This window comes from Corvus cornix, chromosome 2, assembly GCF_000738735.6.
Source record: "Corvus cornix cornix isolate S_Up_H32 chromosome 2, ASM73873v5, whole genome shotgun sequence".
Lineage (NCBI taxonomy): Eukaryota > Metazoa > Chordata > Aves > Passeriformes > Corvidae > Corvus > Corvus cornix.
In genome coordinates, this window is record NC_046333.1 from 122,126,439 (window position 1) to 122,140,923 (window position 14,485).

At 37.8% G+C, this 14,485-nt stretch overlaps 1 protein-coding gene across 9 annotated transcripts in view; it reads right to left on the reverse strand.

The window, feature by feature from the left end:
- Window positions 1-14,485, reverse strand: part of STAU2 (staufen double-stranded RNA binding protein 2) — a 171,970-nt gene that overhangs the window by 130,122 nt on the left and 27,363 nt on the right. For all 9 annotated transcript variants that reach the window (XM_039549124.1, XM_019289110.3, XM_039549127.1 and 6 more), the window contains one exon: window positions 13,130-13,265. In XM_039549124.1, the coding sequence (XP_039405058.1) occupies window positions 13,130-13,265 (136 nt within the window). The remainder of the gene's footprint in view (window positions 1-13,129; window positions 13,266-14,485) is intronic.

The following is a 14,485-nucleotide window of genomic DNA, read 5'->3' on the forward strand; positions in this document are numbered from 1 at the left end:
CAGAGTGGTTACTGAGAATGCTGTCTAAATAGCCATTACAGTAAAAGAACATAAACAATGCTGCATATCTGACTACAGTATCATTTTCTTTTTACATAAGAAACCTGTGTCAAAAAAAAAAAAGAAAAAAATCATGTCACTTGCCAGACTAGACACTAAGTAAATGAGAGAATGAAGTATCTCACTTATTTTATTATATATTTATGCCAGCAATATAATACTAATAAAAGTGTTACTAATAAAATCATCTCAGGGCTAAGACTTCATAGGAATTAATTAACCTGAAAGTTCACAGAGGAAGAAGGCCCAAGAAAGTTCATAGAGTGATTCTCACCATCCAAATTCACTTAAATTCAAATAATTAGTGTGTACTGTTCAACATTCCTTTCCCCCTTTGAGGAATGTAAACATACAGGCATTAAATTGCATTATCATCAGTAAGAAATTTAACCTATTACTTTAAAATTGGAAATTAAAGGATTGAAAGTAAGAACAAGCTGAAAAATCCCACTTAATTCTGATTTAATAAGCCGCTCCTCAGCAGATGAGTGCAGTTGAGGATGCACACTCCCCTACCTTGCTAGTTATCAGCTCTGCAACCTCTAAAAATGGCCACACATGGCCAGCTAAAGCTTCTATCCAGAATTCTTCTCATCTATGCCATCAGACTTGCAAAGAAAAGAAATGTGAGAGAGAGAGCTTGGTCAATTGCAAGTGAGAGCATTTTATGTTGCCCTGCACAACATATCAGGATGCTGACAAAAAAGTGGATGGCCTTAAGAAGGAAGCTTTATCTACACCTGGAAGGGGAAAGGAAGGTGTCTGTTAATTGACCACAGAGAAGTTTGTAAAGGGCCAAAAGGTCAGAAATCAAAAATGATTGGTGAAGCCTTTCAGTGCCTTGACTCCTTTCTACTTAGAAGCAGAAAAAGACCACATTTCCTAGGGAAGCAGACATAATATTATTTAATATTCTTTTTGATTCTTTAATACTCTTTTTCAAAATTTAATGGGCATAATGGATTTACACCAATGACTGACAAGTAAATAGCAATTCATTGCTAATAAAAACGCATAAGTAATACAATGAAACTGCCATAGTAGTGGTCACCAAACCACAGTGACTTATCTCAGTTGGTCCAGCAAATACAATTTAGTACTGAATATTAACAAAGAAAAAAATTTTAGATCATGTTAGATCAGTACACTAAAATACAAGGTTGCAGACTTTCTAAAAGGTAGGAAATGTAAGAAATGTTTATAAGATGGGGTGGAATTGTATTCTAGAAAACAGGGACTCAAAAAAAGCCTTGAACGAAAGAGATACCAAGGACTGTTAAAATGGAATAATAGAATTATTTAGGTTGGAAAAGACCTCTAAGAAAATTGACTTCAACCACTAACCCAGCATTAATGAGTCCACCACTAAGCCATATCATTAAGTGCCACATCTATGTGTCTTTTAAATACCTCCTGTAGTGGTGACTGAAGCACGTCCCTGGACAGCCTTTCTACTACTTGACAACCCTTTTGGTAAAGAAATTCTTCCTAATACCTGGAATGACTATTATGACCTTTGACTTAAGGTCAAGTAAACAAGGTTAACATAGAGATTACCTTTACTGAAGAGAATGAAGTCTCTGCTGCTGATGTCTACCTCCTTAAGAATTCTCATTTTTGTTTCCCTGACACTTGTCAGACTTGAATCTAAATCAATAAGGTAATTAGAGTCCACATTCTCCTCTGTCATGGAACAGAACTTCTAAGCTAAGTCTTTTGGGCTGTTTTTTGTACAGAAATGATTTTCCTTTTAATCACAACACTGAAGGATTCAACCCCATTTTAGTAAAACATATAATCCAAACAAATCATGGTGCCAAAGTACCTGATGAGTACCTGTGAATGCAACTATTCTTTCTGTGACAGTAAAAACCAACTCAAACTGGCATTCTTCTTTAAAATATCCTGTGAAGACAAGCAGATTTTTGGAAGATCCTGTGAATTAGCATTTCAGAAGAGATGTTAACTGTACTTTCTTTCACAGAACACAAGCACCCACCAAAATCAGTATTATAGACAAGATGTGAAGAGAAACTATAACACAGTGGTTGCTGGTGAAAAGGTGTGCATTCAGACTGCATATATTCTGTTACAAAAGAATCTTGAAAACCTTTCTTCAGAATATTCAATACTTTCGCATTCTGTAGCAGAACTTTCAGTTCGAAAGTGACAAAGACCTGTAAGGATGGAGTACTATTCCAGTCAGATCCTTAAGAGTTATAAGCTGTTAAAAAAATTAGCCACTAACCTTCTTTCTGCTTGCTTCCCTCAAGAAAATTATGGCAACCTCTCAAAGTAAAGTTTGAGCTCTAACAGCAGTTCACCCCTGTAATTACCACATGCAGGCAAAGGAGAGAACACATTTACTGGTAACCAATATTCGGGTTCTGGACACAGCAGAAAGGCCATAACAAGAAAGGAGGCCACACGGGCTTGTTTCCATTGAACCCACTATCTCACAGGTGTCCCAGCTGAAATACCCTTAGTTCAGCAGAAGTACAGGAAAAGATAAGGGTGAATAAAAAGCTAACTGTGTGGAAAAAACAAAACACACCCAAAATATTCCTGCTCCTGGAGGAGCATTCTGAATCAGTGCTTGTTTTCATACATACCAACAAGACTAGTCTTCTGTCCATACCCTGAAAGTAAAGCTGGCTGTGTTAAAGGCAGGGCTAGAGAAAGAACATCCAGTGAGTTGCAAAGCCAACAGACTGAAGCGATTCACAGGCTGCTGGGGCAGGCTGTTGGCTCTGAAGATCTTTGGATCAGAAGGTTTACAGGAAGTCTCTCATGTGGAAGGGCAGTGTTGAAAGATAGACATTAGGAAACCAAAGGCAGGATTGTATTACACCTCTATGTTTTCAGCCTCTGTAAGAACACAAAAAATCACATCTGAAACTTGGAGAGACACATCTGGAGCCAGATGCACTTCCTCCAGGGCAGAGAAAGATCTGAGGAAGTTAAAAACCCAAAGTAAAGAACACTGTCTACTGAAGAAGCTTCAGGAGAAATAGTCAAAACATGAGTTAAGGACCACAGAAGGCAAGGGCAGTCCTCTTAGCAGATAGAGCAAGAAAGGAAGTGGTCTGGAAAGGTCACTATATCCTGAAAGAAAACAAATGAAAATATTAATTAAGAAAAGATTGAAGCATTAGGACTTAGGAGCTCCTCCACAAACAGGGCCAAGATGTCAATGACAAAACGACTTCATCTTGACCAAAGATTGTTTAGAATGCTGCAATACTGTACAGTGTCATGCCTGATGCATCGCATTTTAGGCATGAAGAGTGATGAAGCATCTAGATGCTCTACAATTACAGCTAAAAAGATTTTAATGATACCAGGTGAGTGTATTGACTTGAAGGATGAAGAGACACTGTACTTGGAAGACTAACCTCAAACCTTGCTCTCTATTCTGTCAGCTTGATTTTTAGCCTACATAACATTATTTTAACAGCTGTCAGTGTAATACTGTAAATACACTTAAGAGTATATATGTTATTGATCCCTCACACGTTAAATGTACCCATTAATGTAGTGGATGGTAGTGACAGGATGCATTTGCCAGAAGGATTATATGCACACTGTCCCAGGACACGTCACCCAACACCATTTGGTGTGCATTGTGCAAATTCATGATAACAGGGCGAGGAGATTGCAGAAAAATCAATCTTGGACAGCATTTAGTGGAATCTATACATTCCATAGCAGAATCTGGGTTTTCTGATCCCAAATACTCTATGTATTTTTAAGATTTAAAACACTGCAGCAATTAAACATTAGCTATCAAAAAATTTACTACAGGAATAAATATCCTCTGCCATTTAAGGAATCTTAATTTTGTTTTAAGGCAACCATACTAATCACTATTGTCTAAACTGATAGCTACTGGCAATGGTAAAGCTCATCACCTGCAAGCTCCCTTGCCACTGCTCTTTTGGGAAAACTATCTTAAGACAAACAGATGTTTCTGCTGTTTTAAACCAACAGGAAATGGACTGACTTTCTCCCTTTTCCTTTCCTAGAAACAGATACTAGCAAAGAAAAATCTTACCACAGCTGTACTCAACACTTTTCTTGTAACAATACGCCTGTGTGGGAGGCAGGCAACTAGTGGGAACAAATAGGCCAGGGGAAGTGAAATGTAGCATGCAGAAGATGAACAGAAAGAATTAATTTAAAAGTCTGTGACTAGATTATTACACCATAATGCCAACACACTAGTAGGGGAAATAAAAGGGTGATGTACAAGACTTTGCTGTAAGATATGATCTGAATCCTGTCTCAACTGGTAATGTACGTAACTGAATCAAGCATCAGCTGGCAATCTCAATCCCTTCCAAGCAAATAGATGTTCAAATCATTGGAAAGCTTCATTAGTATGAATAGACTGCAGGCTTAGCGGCCAAGTTGCAGACTGATCTTTAAGGAAATGTCTTTAGGTCAGGCCTGAGGAATGAATTAATTTGATGAAATGCAGAATTCATGCTTTGTGCAGATAAACCAAACACTTAATCGACACTACTGGCAAACTGGCATCCTTTACTCGCACTAGATTTACATAAAAAAGGAAAACTGCCATTGAAGCTACTGCATTAGAGCCTCAATTATTATAGAAGAAAACTTGAAGGGAATGATGAGACAAAGCCTTGCAGAAAACCTGGTTTTAATTGATTTATGCTGGAATTATGACATTTTAAAGTCATGAAAAGCTTCAGAATAGAAAAGGGCAACTTTTTTTGAGAGTGCTTTTGCTGAGAAATTCTTGCACAAATTCATGCTGCCATCTAATGGTCTAAATCAGCGATTTCCAGCTGAACAATTAAATTGCTAATCTGAACAATCACTTGCATTATTCTTCGGACTATTCTTTTTTTCCCCTAAGTTTTAATTCTTTAAAATTGATATCTGTTCAGAATTGAATAATAGTGTATTATAGGAGATATAACCTATTCTAACCAAACTCCTAATTTCTATTTCCAAGTAGTTTTTAATATTTCTTCCAAGTTTCTTTTCCCAAACTACTGGGAGCAATGAGAGGAATGCAGAAAGGAGTTTTTGCAAAGTCAGTCAGTAAACACTTTTTATCATCACACCTCTCAATCTTTAAAATGCAAATTCTAAGGACAGAATTTTGCAACACTGACTGGAAATGCAGGCAAAGCACCTCTGACTCCAGCCTTTTTAGGGGAGGAGTGTTGTACCCTGAAGATAGTACCTGTCAGGTCTGAAGCTGACAACTGTAGCAAAGTAAAAATCCCAGTGGTGCCACTGGGTGCCCACACTGCTCCCCCACAAACCACGGGGTTTGTTTGCTGTAATCAGTTCCACACAACGGGTTCCAGAACTGAGGGCTCACTTCACTTGGGGAGCAAGGGCACTGGTCTGCACAGCCAAACAGCTTCTTGCAGCAAAACACTATTTTATTCAATCAAAAGCATTTCAGTACTTGCATGCCCGCCTCTCCTCAAAAGTGCTCTTACCCAGATATCTCCCTAAAGAGTTTGTTCTTTTAATATTTTTCTGTCCCTCTTCTCCCTGGAGAGAGATTTTTTGTCTTTTTTTCAGTCCTTCCACTGCAACAGTCAAATGACTCCCACTATAGCACTCATAAAACTATTGCAAATCAACATTCTTAGGATTATTTCTCAGAGCTCTAGATTCAGATGCCTAAATTTAGGTATTTAGTTAATGTGTAGAAACTAAGTTACTATAAAAGTGAAGCTCTGGAGAGATCCATACAAAACATAGACAACCTAGTTTAAGGCATGACAAACAGCATTCTAGACTAGGAATTGTTCTGACTAATCCTTCCACTGGTTATAAAGGGAGACTGAGTTTCTAATATACAGGCAGAGACTATTTGAAAGGCATCTGAGCTTGGATCCAAATCCCACCAGCACTGAAAAGAACTGCACCTAGCTGCCTAAACACAAACACACAGTACAATTTGACATGCAGTCATGTACCTAAAACATCCACATAATGTGACACAGGACCGATCCATGAAACAGAGAAGTTTCTCACAAATAGCTGGAGTCCTGGTGGATTATATGAAATGGTATGATGACTGAACATCGCTTTTAGGGATTCCTTCAATTGCCTAAACTTAGCTATGCAGGCCCATCTGAAATACTCTAGGGTATCTTGCCTGACCTTTCGCTGCCACTCTAGTAAAGGTCTCCTCTAGGTCTTCTGCCAAATCCACTGGTCCCATGTGGATGTCTCACACACCCTACAATGTCTCAAGTGGCACTAGAGGTCTATGTTTAAGCAACTTAGTGTCCCACATCTGCCATAGTATATATGCTTGGGAAAAAAATCTGCTTTACACACAGCTGTGCATAAAATCCTCCTCTGTTGCAGCAAGCCCCAACATAAAGCTTCAATAATGGGAATTCAGCAACAGATATTAGGTTAATTGTGTGCCTAGAGTAACAAAAAGACTCCATGAAGTAATCTGAGTTTTACATTTTCCAGGCTGCTGGCTGATCTAATCAATACTAGATTGAAGCCTTTCAGATCCAACAACCTTTTATATTATGCACTGGAATATTTGTGCCTCAAATGGATGAGGCTCTCCATGCAGAGAGCAGTCTTCTGCTCAGAAGCCGAGAAGAACATCTAAAGGTCAGGAAAATTTCAGACTTCATTTTCTTTCTCTAAATTAGATAACTGGGTTGTATAACTGTAGGTGTAGTTTTGGAGATGGTAATATCAACAGATTTTTACATTGTCTCCTGCATTGCAACCCACACACTTCAAAATTTGGCTTCTACAGCTGTTCCTCTGGCTAGATATTCCTCTTTTTCCCCCCTCACAGGACTATGTAACTTTTGTGAAATAAATGAAGTTGGGTGAGGATTTAGATTGCATTACTAAGCACTCATGTCAAGTAACACTTCCCTCAAATCTTTTTCCTTTCATGCACATATTAAATCTTTAAGTCAGCATTCACAAAAGAAACAAACTTTTCATTTTATTCCAGTCTTTCACCATACAATCTTTTATTAATATGACTTGACAATTTTAGTAATTTATCCAATAATCACACACTCTATTCTCTCTTTGATCATTAGATAGGATAACATGTTAGTCCAATGTGAAGCTAGCAGCTGCAGATGTAGTTGGCCAAAGACCAGCCCTCAAGCTTTCTTTTATTATCCCTCACTTTTAAAGTGTGTGTTCAGTATTTAGGCACTACTCCACAGGGCTGATATACTTCACTTCAGGAGCAAAGAAGTCTAAGCAGACAGTTCTATGCAGCAACTGAGTACCCAGCAGGAGAGCAGGATACCTGGCAGGTAGGAACGACATGGCCAGGTAGGGTGATGCCCTGTGCTTTGTGGCCAGGCAGCATAGCTGGCTCCACAAGAGGCAAGAATATGCTGCTGCTTTATTATTCTGAGTTTGGTTGTGCAAACTGTAAAGAAGCATTCATTAACATCAAAGAAAAATGTGCTCAGAAAGGCAGAGCTATGAAAAAAGAGAAAAGGAGGAATGGTTTGTGCACTCCCCCATGCCCAAAGGAGAAAGGGAACAGTCTTCTCCTTAGCCTGTAGTATACAACATATATGCAGGAGGAAGCAACCATACACAAGACTAAGATGAAGGCTCAATGCAGCATAAACTGTCCAAGTGCACAGAAGCTGTAGTTTATCCTAGGAACACCACCACTTTGCATGACATGCTTGCAGAGCTATCACACCATCCAAATTCCTTGAAACCAAGCAAGAAACTGCTTTAATTACTTTATTTCCGTTCTTTAGCTTGTCATTGTTTTGTAATCCCTTTGCTTCCATATTTCACAAGTGGTTTTAATTTTGAAACTTCTTTTTTTTTGAATATAGATTTTTCAAGCTCGCTAGATTGTGGTTAGACACATATTAAGGAATTTTATATATTAAGGGAACAACTTCTGAATTCTCCCAAAACACAAGGGTTGGGTTTTATGATGTCCTTAACACTACTTTCCAAACTAAAACCTCAAAAGCGGCTGTTGAGTTTCTAGTGGTTTTATTTCTTGGCTGAAAACTGTTAGTTTAGGTAAGTCTGTAAGATATAATTTGTTCTATCACTTACAGACATTCTGTAATTGAAAGTACTGCAGGTCAATTAAACTTCAGGAATGACTCTCTTCAATCCTAACCGAAGAAAAAAAATAATAAAATAAAACAAACCAGCATTCAATGGTAATAAGGCAAGCTGTACTACCCTGTAGTCAGAATTGATGCCTTATTTTATTGTTTAACTGCTCTAATTTAAACAGCCATGTTTTTAATTCTTTTTTGCATGGTTTAAGCCAATTGCATTTAAGCCAGAGATGCGAGGGAGTACGGGTTCTAGCATTGGCTACAGATATGAGTGTGTGCACATGTTTTGTCCCCAGCTCTGCCAATACTTCTCAAACCTGAGCTGCCGTCTCAAGACTTGGCCTGTGCTGAGTAGTGTGCCAGTTCTCCCACTCGTGCCAAATGTTGTGCTGACAAACACACAAGCTACATCAGTTAGCAACCTGGCCCTGAAAGCATCAGCACCTCCTTCCCCAGAGTCAGCCTGTAAAACTCTTAGATAAAAGAAGACATAAAAAATGCAATGTTCACCATTTTTAGCTTTTCTGTAACATATAGTGTTTGAACTGAAAGGTCTTCGTGTGCCTTTGTTGCAAAATTGCTTGAAACTCCAACCTGTGAGCCTTTAAATTGGTTGTATATAATTGACAGATTTTGAGTGCCAAAAGAGTATTTTCCTCTATTATAATCTCAGTTAGGAATACAGAAACCTTTGTTAAATAAGAAGCTGTCTAACATGGCTGGATTCAGGGTTGACAACTTTTTTAAAAGCTCTGTCTTATCAGAGGCCATCAAACTTTCTTTTACCAAACTTGCACGGATTTTAGTTCAATAAAGAAAATCCAGAGAGGACTCCAAGTTCTTATCTACATTGTGAAATGATCTGCAGCATACAGGTACCCAAACTACCAGAGACCTAAGATGGTAACTTCACACAATTCAGCTCAGCATCACACAGACTTTATCAGCCTGCCACGATATGCAGTATAATGGCAATGACCCAATGCTGTTAACAAGTTAGCCAGTACTGCATTCACTATCTTGAGTGAAGAGTCAGGATGAAAACATCCATGCCTCATCCAGTTCCAAACTGGACTGTATTTTATCTACCCTAAGAGGGGAGATGACTTTCCCTGCCCCTCCTAACATAGCACAGGAAGAGACTTAGAAGGCTAAGACCTTCCCACGGTGTTACACACTGCCTTGAATCTCTTGCTTTCTGCCATGCTGAGTTTTGCATGCACAAAGCTCTATAAACAGCCAGTATCCAACACCTACCCTGGTGCAGCACTATCAGCACTGTAAGCAACAGGTAGCTAGAACATGTTCTGATAAAAACCACAGAATTACTATGGGAAATTGTTACAGGGAACACTTGCTGCATTGCAGAGAACACCTAGGGAAGGATGCTCATCTGGAACATCTCACCACTTGCCTTCCATGCTGGCTGCTAGGAAAACCTTCCCCTTCTCCTTTTTCCCTCTTACTTGTTTTCTTTCCTTTTTTTCCATGAAAGTAGCTATCACCTTCACTATAAATTTACACCATCAGCTGCAGACCTTGCAAATGGATGTTTGCCCCTTACATGTAAACCTGCTTCAACAACCTCTGTAAAACACACTGCCCATATAAATATGCTCCACTGCATGTGAGAGAGCATACATTCCAAATACACACTGCCCCTCTCTGGTGAAGGCAAAAGCTCTCGTGTGACTAGAAAAGAAGGTGTCTCAGTACAGCTGTAAGTCAAGGAGTAACTTCTCCTTTCCTCTCCCCCTGATTACTTTCTAAGCAGCTCAACTTCCAGTGCTGGAGCCAGGAAATATTCACGGACACAAAGGCTGGGGACAAATAAAGGAGGAGGAATCACTGCCACTTTGACATTAATCATCTTAGCCTGACATGGAATCAAGCTGTCAACTTTGCATATGAATTGCAGTCTCAGACCACATTTCCATGAGATACTGAAAAGGGTCTTTTGTGCCACTTGAAACACTAAACTTAACTGGTCTAGAGATATGCCCTGGAATGATCTTAATACTCTATTTTTTCCTCAAGCCATTAGCCTTGCCAGAATCAAAGTTTCCCTAACGCAATCTCCTAATCTTAATCTGTAACTTTACCTATTTGAAAAACACATTTTTTTAAACAGAGATCAGTAAAGGGAATTCAGACACAGTATAAAAGACAAAGCTTCCAACTTATTTAACATATTTTGTATCTGTTTTAATAACGGAAAATAATCTACAGTCAGAAACTAATGAAAATGAAAAATACTTCTTGCAGCATATGATCTACATTAATACTCAAATCTTGTTTTTAACTGTCTATATGATCTGCATTTATTTGGGTACTTCAGCAATACCTCTATTCTACTATCCAATTTGCAAAAATCAGAAAACTAATGCTAAATACAACATGGCAGTAGAAGAAAATAAATGTAACATATCATACCACAGGAACATATGCTTCGTATTTCAAACTTCACTGGCTATTGTAACAGATCCAGAATCTGTCTCCAGGCTTGCCTGTGATGAGGGTGAGTAGGAGGTGTCAAGTGATGCTGACTGGAAGAGGTGCAGGATCCTTCCTATCACAGCCAGTGCCCCACACTGCAGCCACGCTGAGCCTCATGGGCTGTGCCCAGCATGGCTCACAGGATGGGGCTGTGCTGCTCAAATCCCTCGGCCACAGGACAGACTTGTGGCAAGAGATGGGCCCCTAGGCAGATCCCCCTTGGTACCACCTGCATGGCTCTGCCTTTATCTGACAGCACAGCAGGAAATTCTCACGTGACCATCATTCCTGACTATTGCTGACAAGGTTGTCTCCTTGTAAGCAAATCCTGTAAGAGTGTGAATGACCAAGAGGGGTTAATCTCTGCTGTAGCTGAGGTCAGCATGGTGTGGTACCCATGAGAAGCAGTAGTGTTCAATGCCACACCACTCAGGGCTCACGCTACTGAAGGTATGGAAGATTACCTGCAATATTCTCTTCTTAAATCAGCAGCTCTAATAAACAGCATTTAAATGATGGCTTACAAAGTCTAAGTGCCTTTCTTATTGTGATCATAAAAGGCCAGCACCTCCCAATACAAAACAAGGCAATGAACAATTATTTCTAACACAGTACTATACAGATCATTTTTCTGCTTCCTCTTTACTCTGGCATTCATGTGTATATATGGTGTGTGCACAGTGGGTATGTGTTTATACAAAGAGACAGGTAAGTCCAGTTATTTACTACTTAGTTTTATGATTACTCAATTTAATAGCCACAGTACTATTAGCTATTCTGCATGGGTAACTGCACTCAAATAAGCACAATGAAAAAGCAAGCACAGATTCTAGCCTTCTGTCCCACCCAGCCTATTTGTTTTGTGATCAGAAAAATCAAGTGGCCTTGGCTACCTAACATGCCCAGAAAAATAACGTTCATGAATCATTTTACCCTACCACCAAAACATGGCTCTCATGAAAGTTACCAAAGAAGCAAACTTATAGATTGAACTAGACATACTAATCATTTTCTATGAAAAGAAATAAAATATTAAGAGTTAGTAAATGCTGAGTGTTTTGACATTCTATTTCCACCAATACATTTCCACAATTAAGTTCAGATTCCAGAATTCCACATTTTATGCCTTTAACTAGCTTTCACTTTTTTCCAGTATAGCGTTATATCTGCTAGTCAAACTAATTTCACTATAAAAGCAATTCAAATAAATGAAGGATTTCTAAATATTAACTAAACTCATTTCAAGCACCATAATTAGCTTTTTAAACCATGATGCATGTAAGCAGAGACCCAGGTCAGCAGTGACTAGAAATATAAAATAAGTGATACAAAAATCAGGCACTGTTCCATAGACTAATTAAAGGGTTTCTTTCAGGTTATTTGGGGGGGGTTTGTCTTCTATAGTTCTAGGTATTGTTGTTATAAAAAACCCACAACTCACCAGCTAAAAAAAGAAAAACAACAAAAAACCAACTCAGAATGAAGTGTTAAAACCCTACACTTACCAAGTTTTCATGATTTAAAAGTCTGGGGAAAAGTAAAATAGAATTAAGTCAATTGACATATTAGACAATTCTGAAATGCTGCTTTTTTTTAAACTCCTTAATTTTTCAACATTGCCTTTCAACATTGCAATTCAATTTCTAATAAAGAGTAATTTTGAACCAAAACACTCCTTCAGAGTTCTTTTTGTTTGATAATTATGAGATGCATAAAATGAAATCCATCAAGCAAAACTTTATAAAAAAGGTAACATTTTTCACTGATAAAACATGTGATTAGAACTTTCTGACCAGTTTTGGTTTGGTTTTTTCTCATATTACATATCATACTTGGTCTCACTTTTGGAGCTTCAAAAGACCTGATCTAATACAGTTCCTCTGGGGACAAATATGGAAAAATGGGAAAAAAGCCTATCTCAGAGAAAGAAGTTCTTCAGATTACAAATTGACATGAGTCTGAATATAGGTTTCTAAACTGTGAAATAAAGGATTTTTCCTAACCAAACTTTGAGGATTAAGGAACTCAGAGAGTTGACCAGGCAGAATGGTTAAAAAACCAAAAACCTGAAAATGGCTTCAAGCCAGTTTTCAAAATGCAGTTCTTCCAATTTTATATTCCATTTCTAAGAAAAAAGTGCTTCATTTTTGATTACACAGATTCTAATCACATGACATGACAGCAAAGAAAAAGCAAAACCTCTCTTTAAGTTAATGCCCTGTCTCCTCACTACCATGACTGTATAATGTGCTTTTTAATGCACATTAAAAAAAAAAAAGCAGTGGGTTTTACACTTTATTCCTTGTGATGTGCTTAGGGCACCTGTCTCTTCTAGGAGGTAATTATGCCTGTTTCTAAATAAGACTGCAGACTCTCCTTAACAAAATTTTTAGTTTTCTTTTACTCTGAAATAACCTAGAAAGTTAATGAAGACTTAGAACATAAGGATAAAAAAATAAAATAACAGAAAGAATACAAACCTCTGATTGTACATGCCCCGGAAATTATAATTTGCTCTGTAATTGGGAATCGGCTTTGGATCTAATGGCCTGTAGATGGCAGGCTCTCCTCTTTTCATCGCCAGACCATTCAGCTCCACAGTTGGTGTTATACTGCCTGCAAAAAACAAACGAAGTAAGGTGCTCCAACCAGAAATACTGAAAAACACACAAGCAGGACAGAGCTGCAAAGAGAGACCTACACGATATTTTTTTGCTCTTAAATTAAAAAGATACAACTAAAAAGACATTTCCATTTCTTTAAAAGATGGCAATGTAGACGCCAACTTAATTCACAAGCAATGAAAAAGAACATTTAAAAATCTCTCTCAGTGCATTCTCTATGCAGTTTCAGTGGATTAATCTTCACATATGAACGAGAAAGTCAGTGTAATAATCAAGCTGGTTATTCATCTTTCCAAAGTACTTATAATACATTATGACACTTTCTGAAAGAACTATAAAGATAATAGAATAATGTGTCTTTCTGCTGAATACCATAAAACAAAACCATGAATAGAGCAAAGAGTCATTGAAACAAGCATGAAGTAACAGGCATTATTGCAGTCATTCAGGAATCTCACAAGTTAAAAAAAAATGTTTTATTTGCAAGACTTGAAAACTTAAGGCTATGTCTAAGAACTAATGGTCTCATAGGAGTGATCTAACAGGCTGAACACACAGCTCCTGGAAATCAGTGCAACTACAGCCATCTACTGGTGACAGAATGCAAAAATAGAAGGCAGCCAGTACTTGCACACCTGGACGGTTTCAAAAATGACAAAAAAGTTACATCCAATTCCTTTCTTTTTTTTTTCTTAGCTAAAATGTTCAGCTACAGTAATCTCCACTTGCACTGTTGTAAGAGAATCCTAAATGAGCTAAATGTGCATTCCAATAAAAAGGAGTTAATACATTTTGAAAATATTTTCATGAGAGATTCAAATAAATTTACCCTTAAAACAGCTATGATTAATTTTCCAGTCTGAAATTGAAGTTTTATATGCCAAATGATGAAAACGTTTATGCATCACTTACTCAAAAACATATCAACAACAATTGTTATATCTTCCAGAGCAAGATGTTATCATGAATTGAAATTTTTTATAAAAATACAGAATGTCATTTTGATGAGAAGATACCGGTGCATATCAATGCACCTTTCTTGGAGGGAATTTACAGTGTTAAGTGATACAATTTTTAATGAATTCTCTTACAGCCTATTTCTCTTGTTATCAGATTTTCCCTCTAAGAATATGCTCAAAGCCAAAAAACTCTAGAAACTCAGTAATACTCTGCAATGTCAAGAACCAAACTCAGGATCCCTTTTCATAGAGG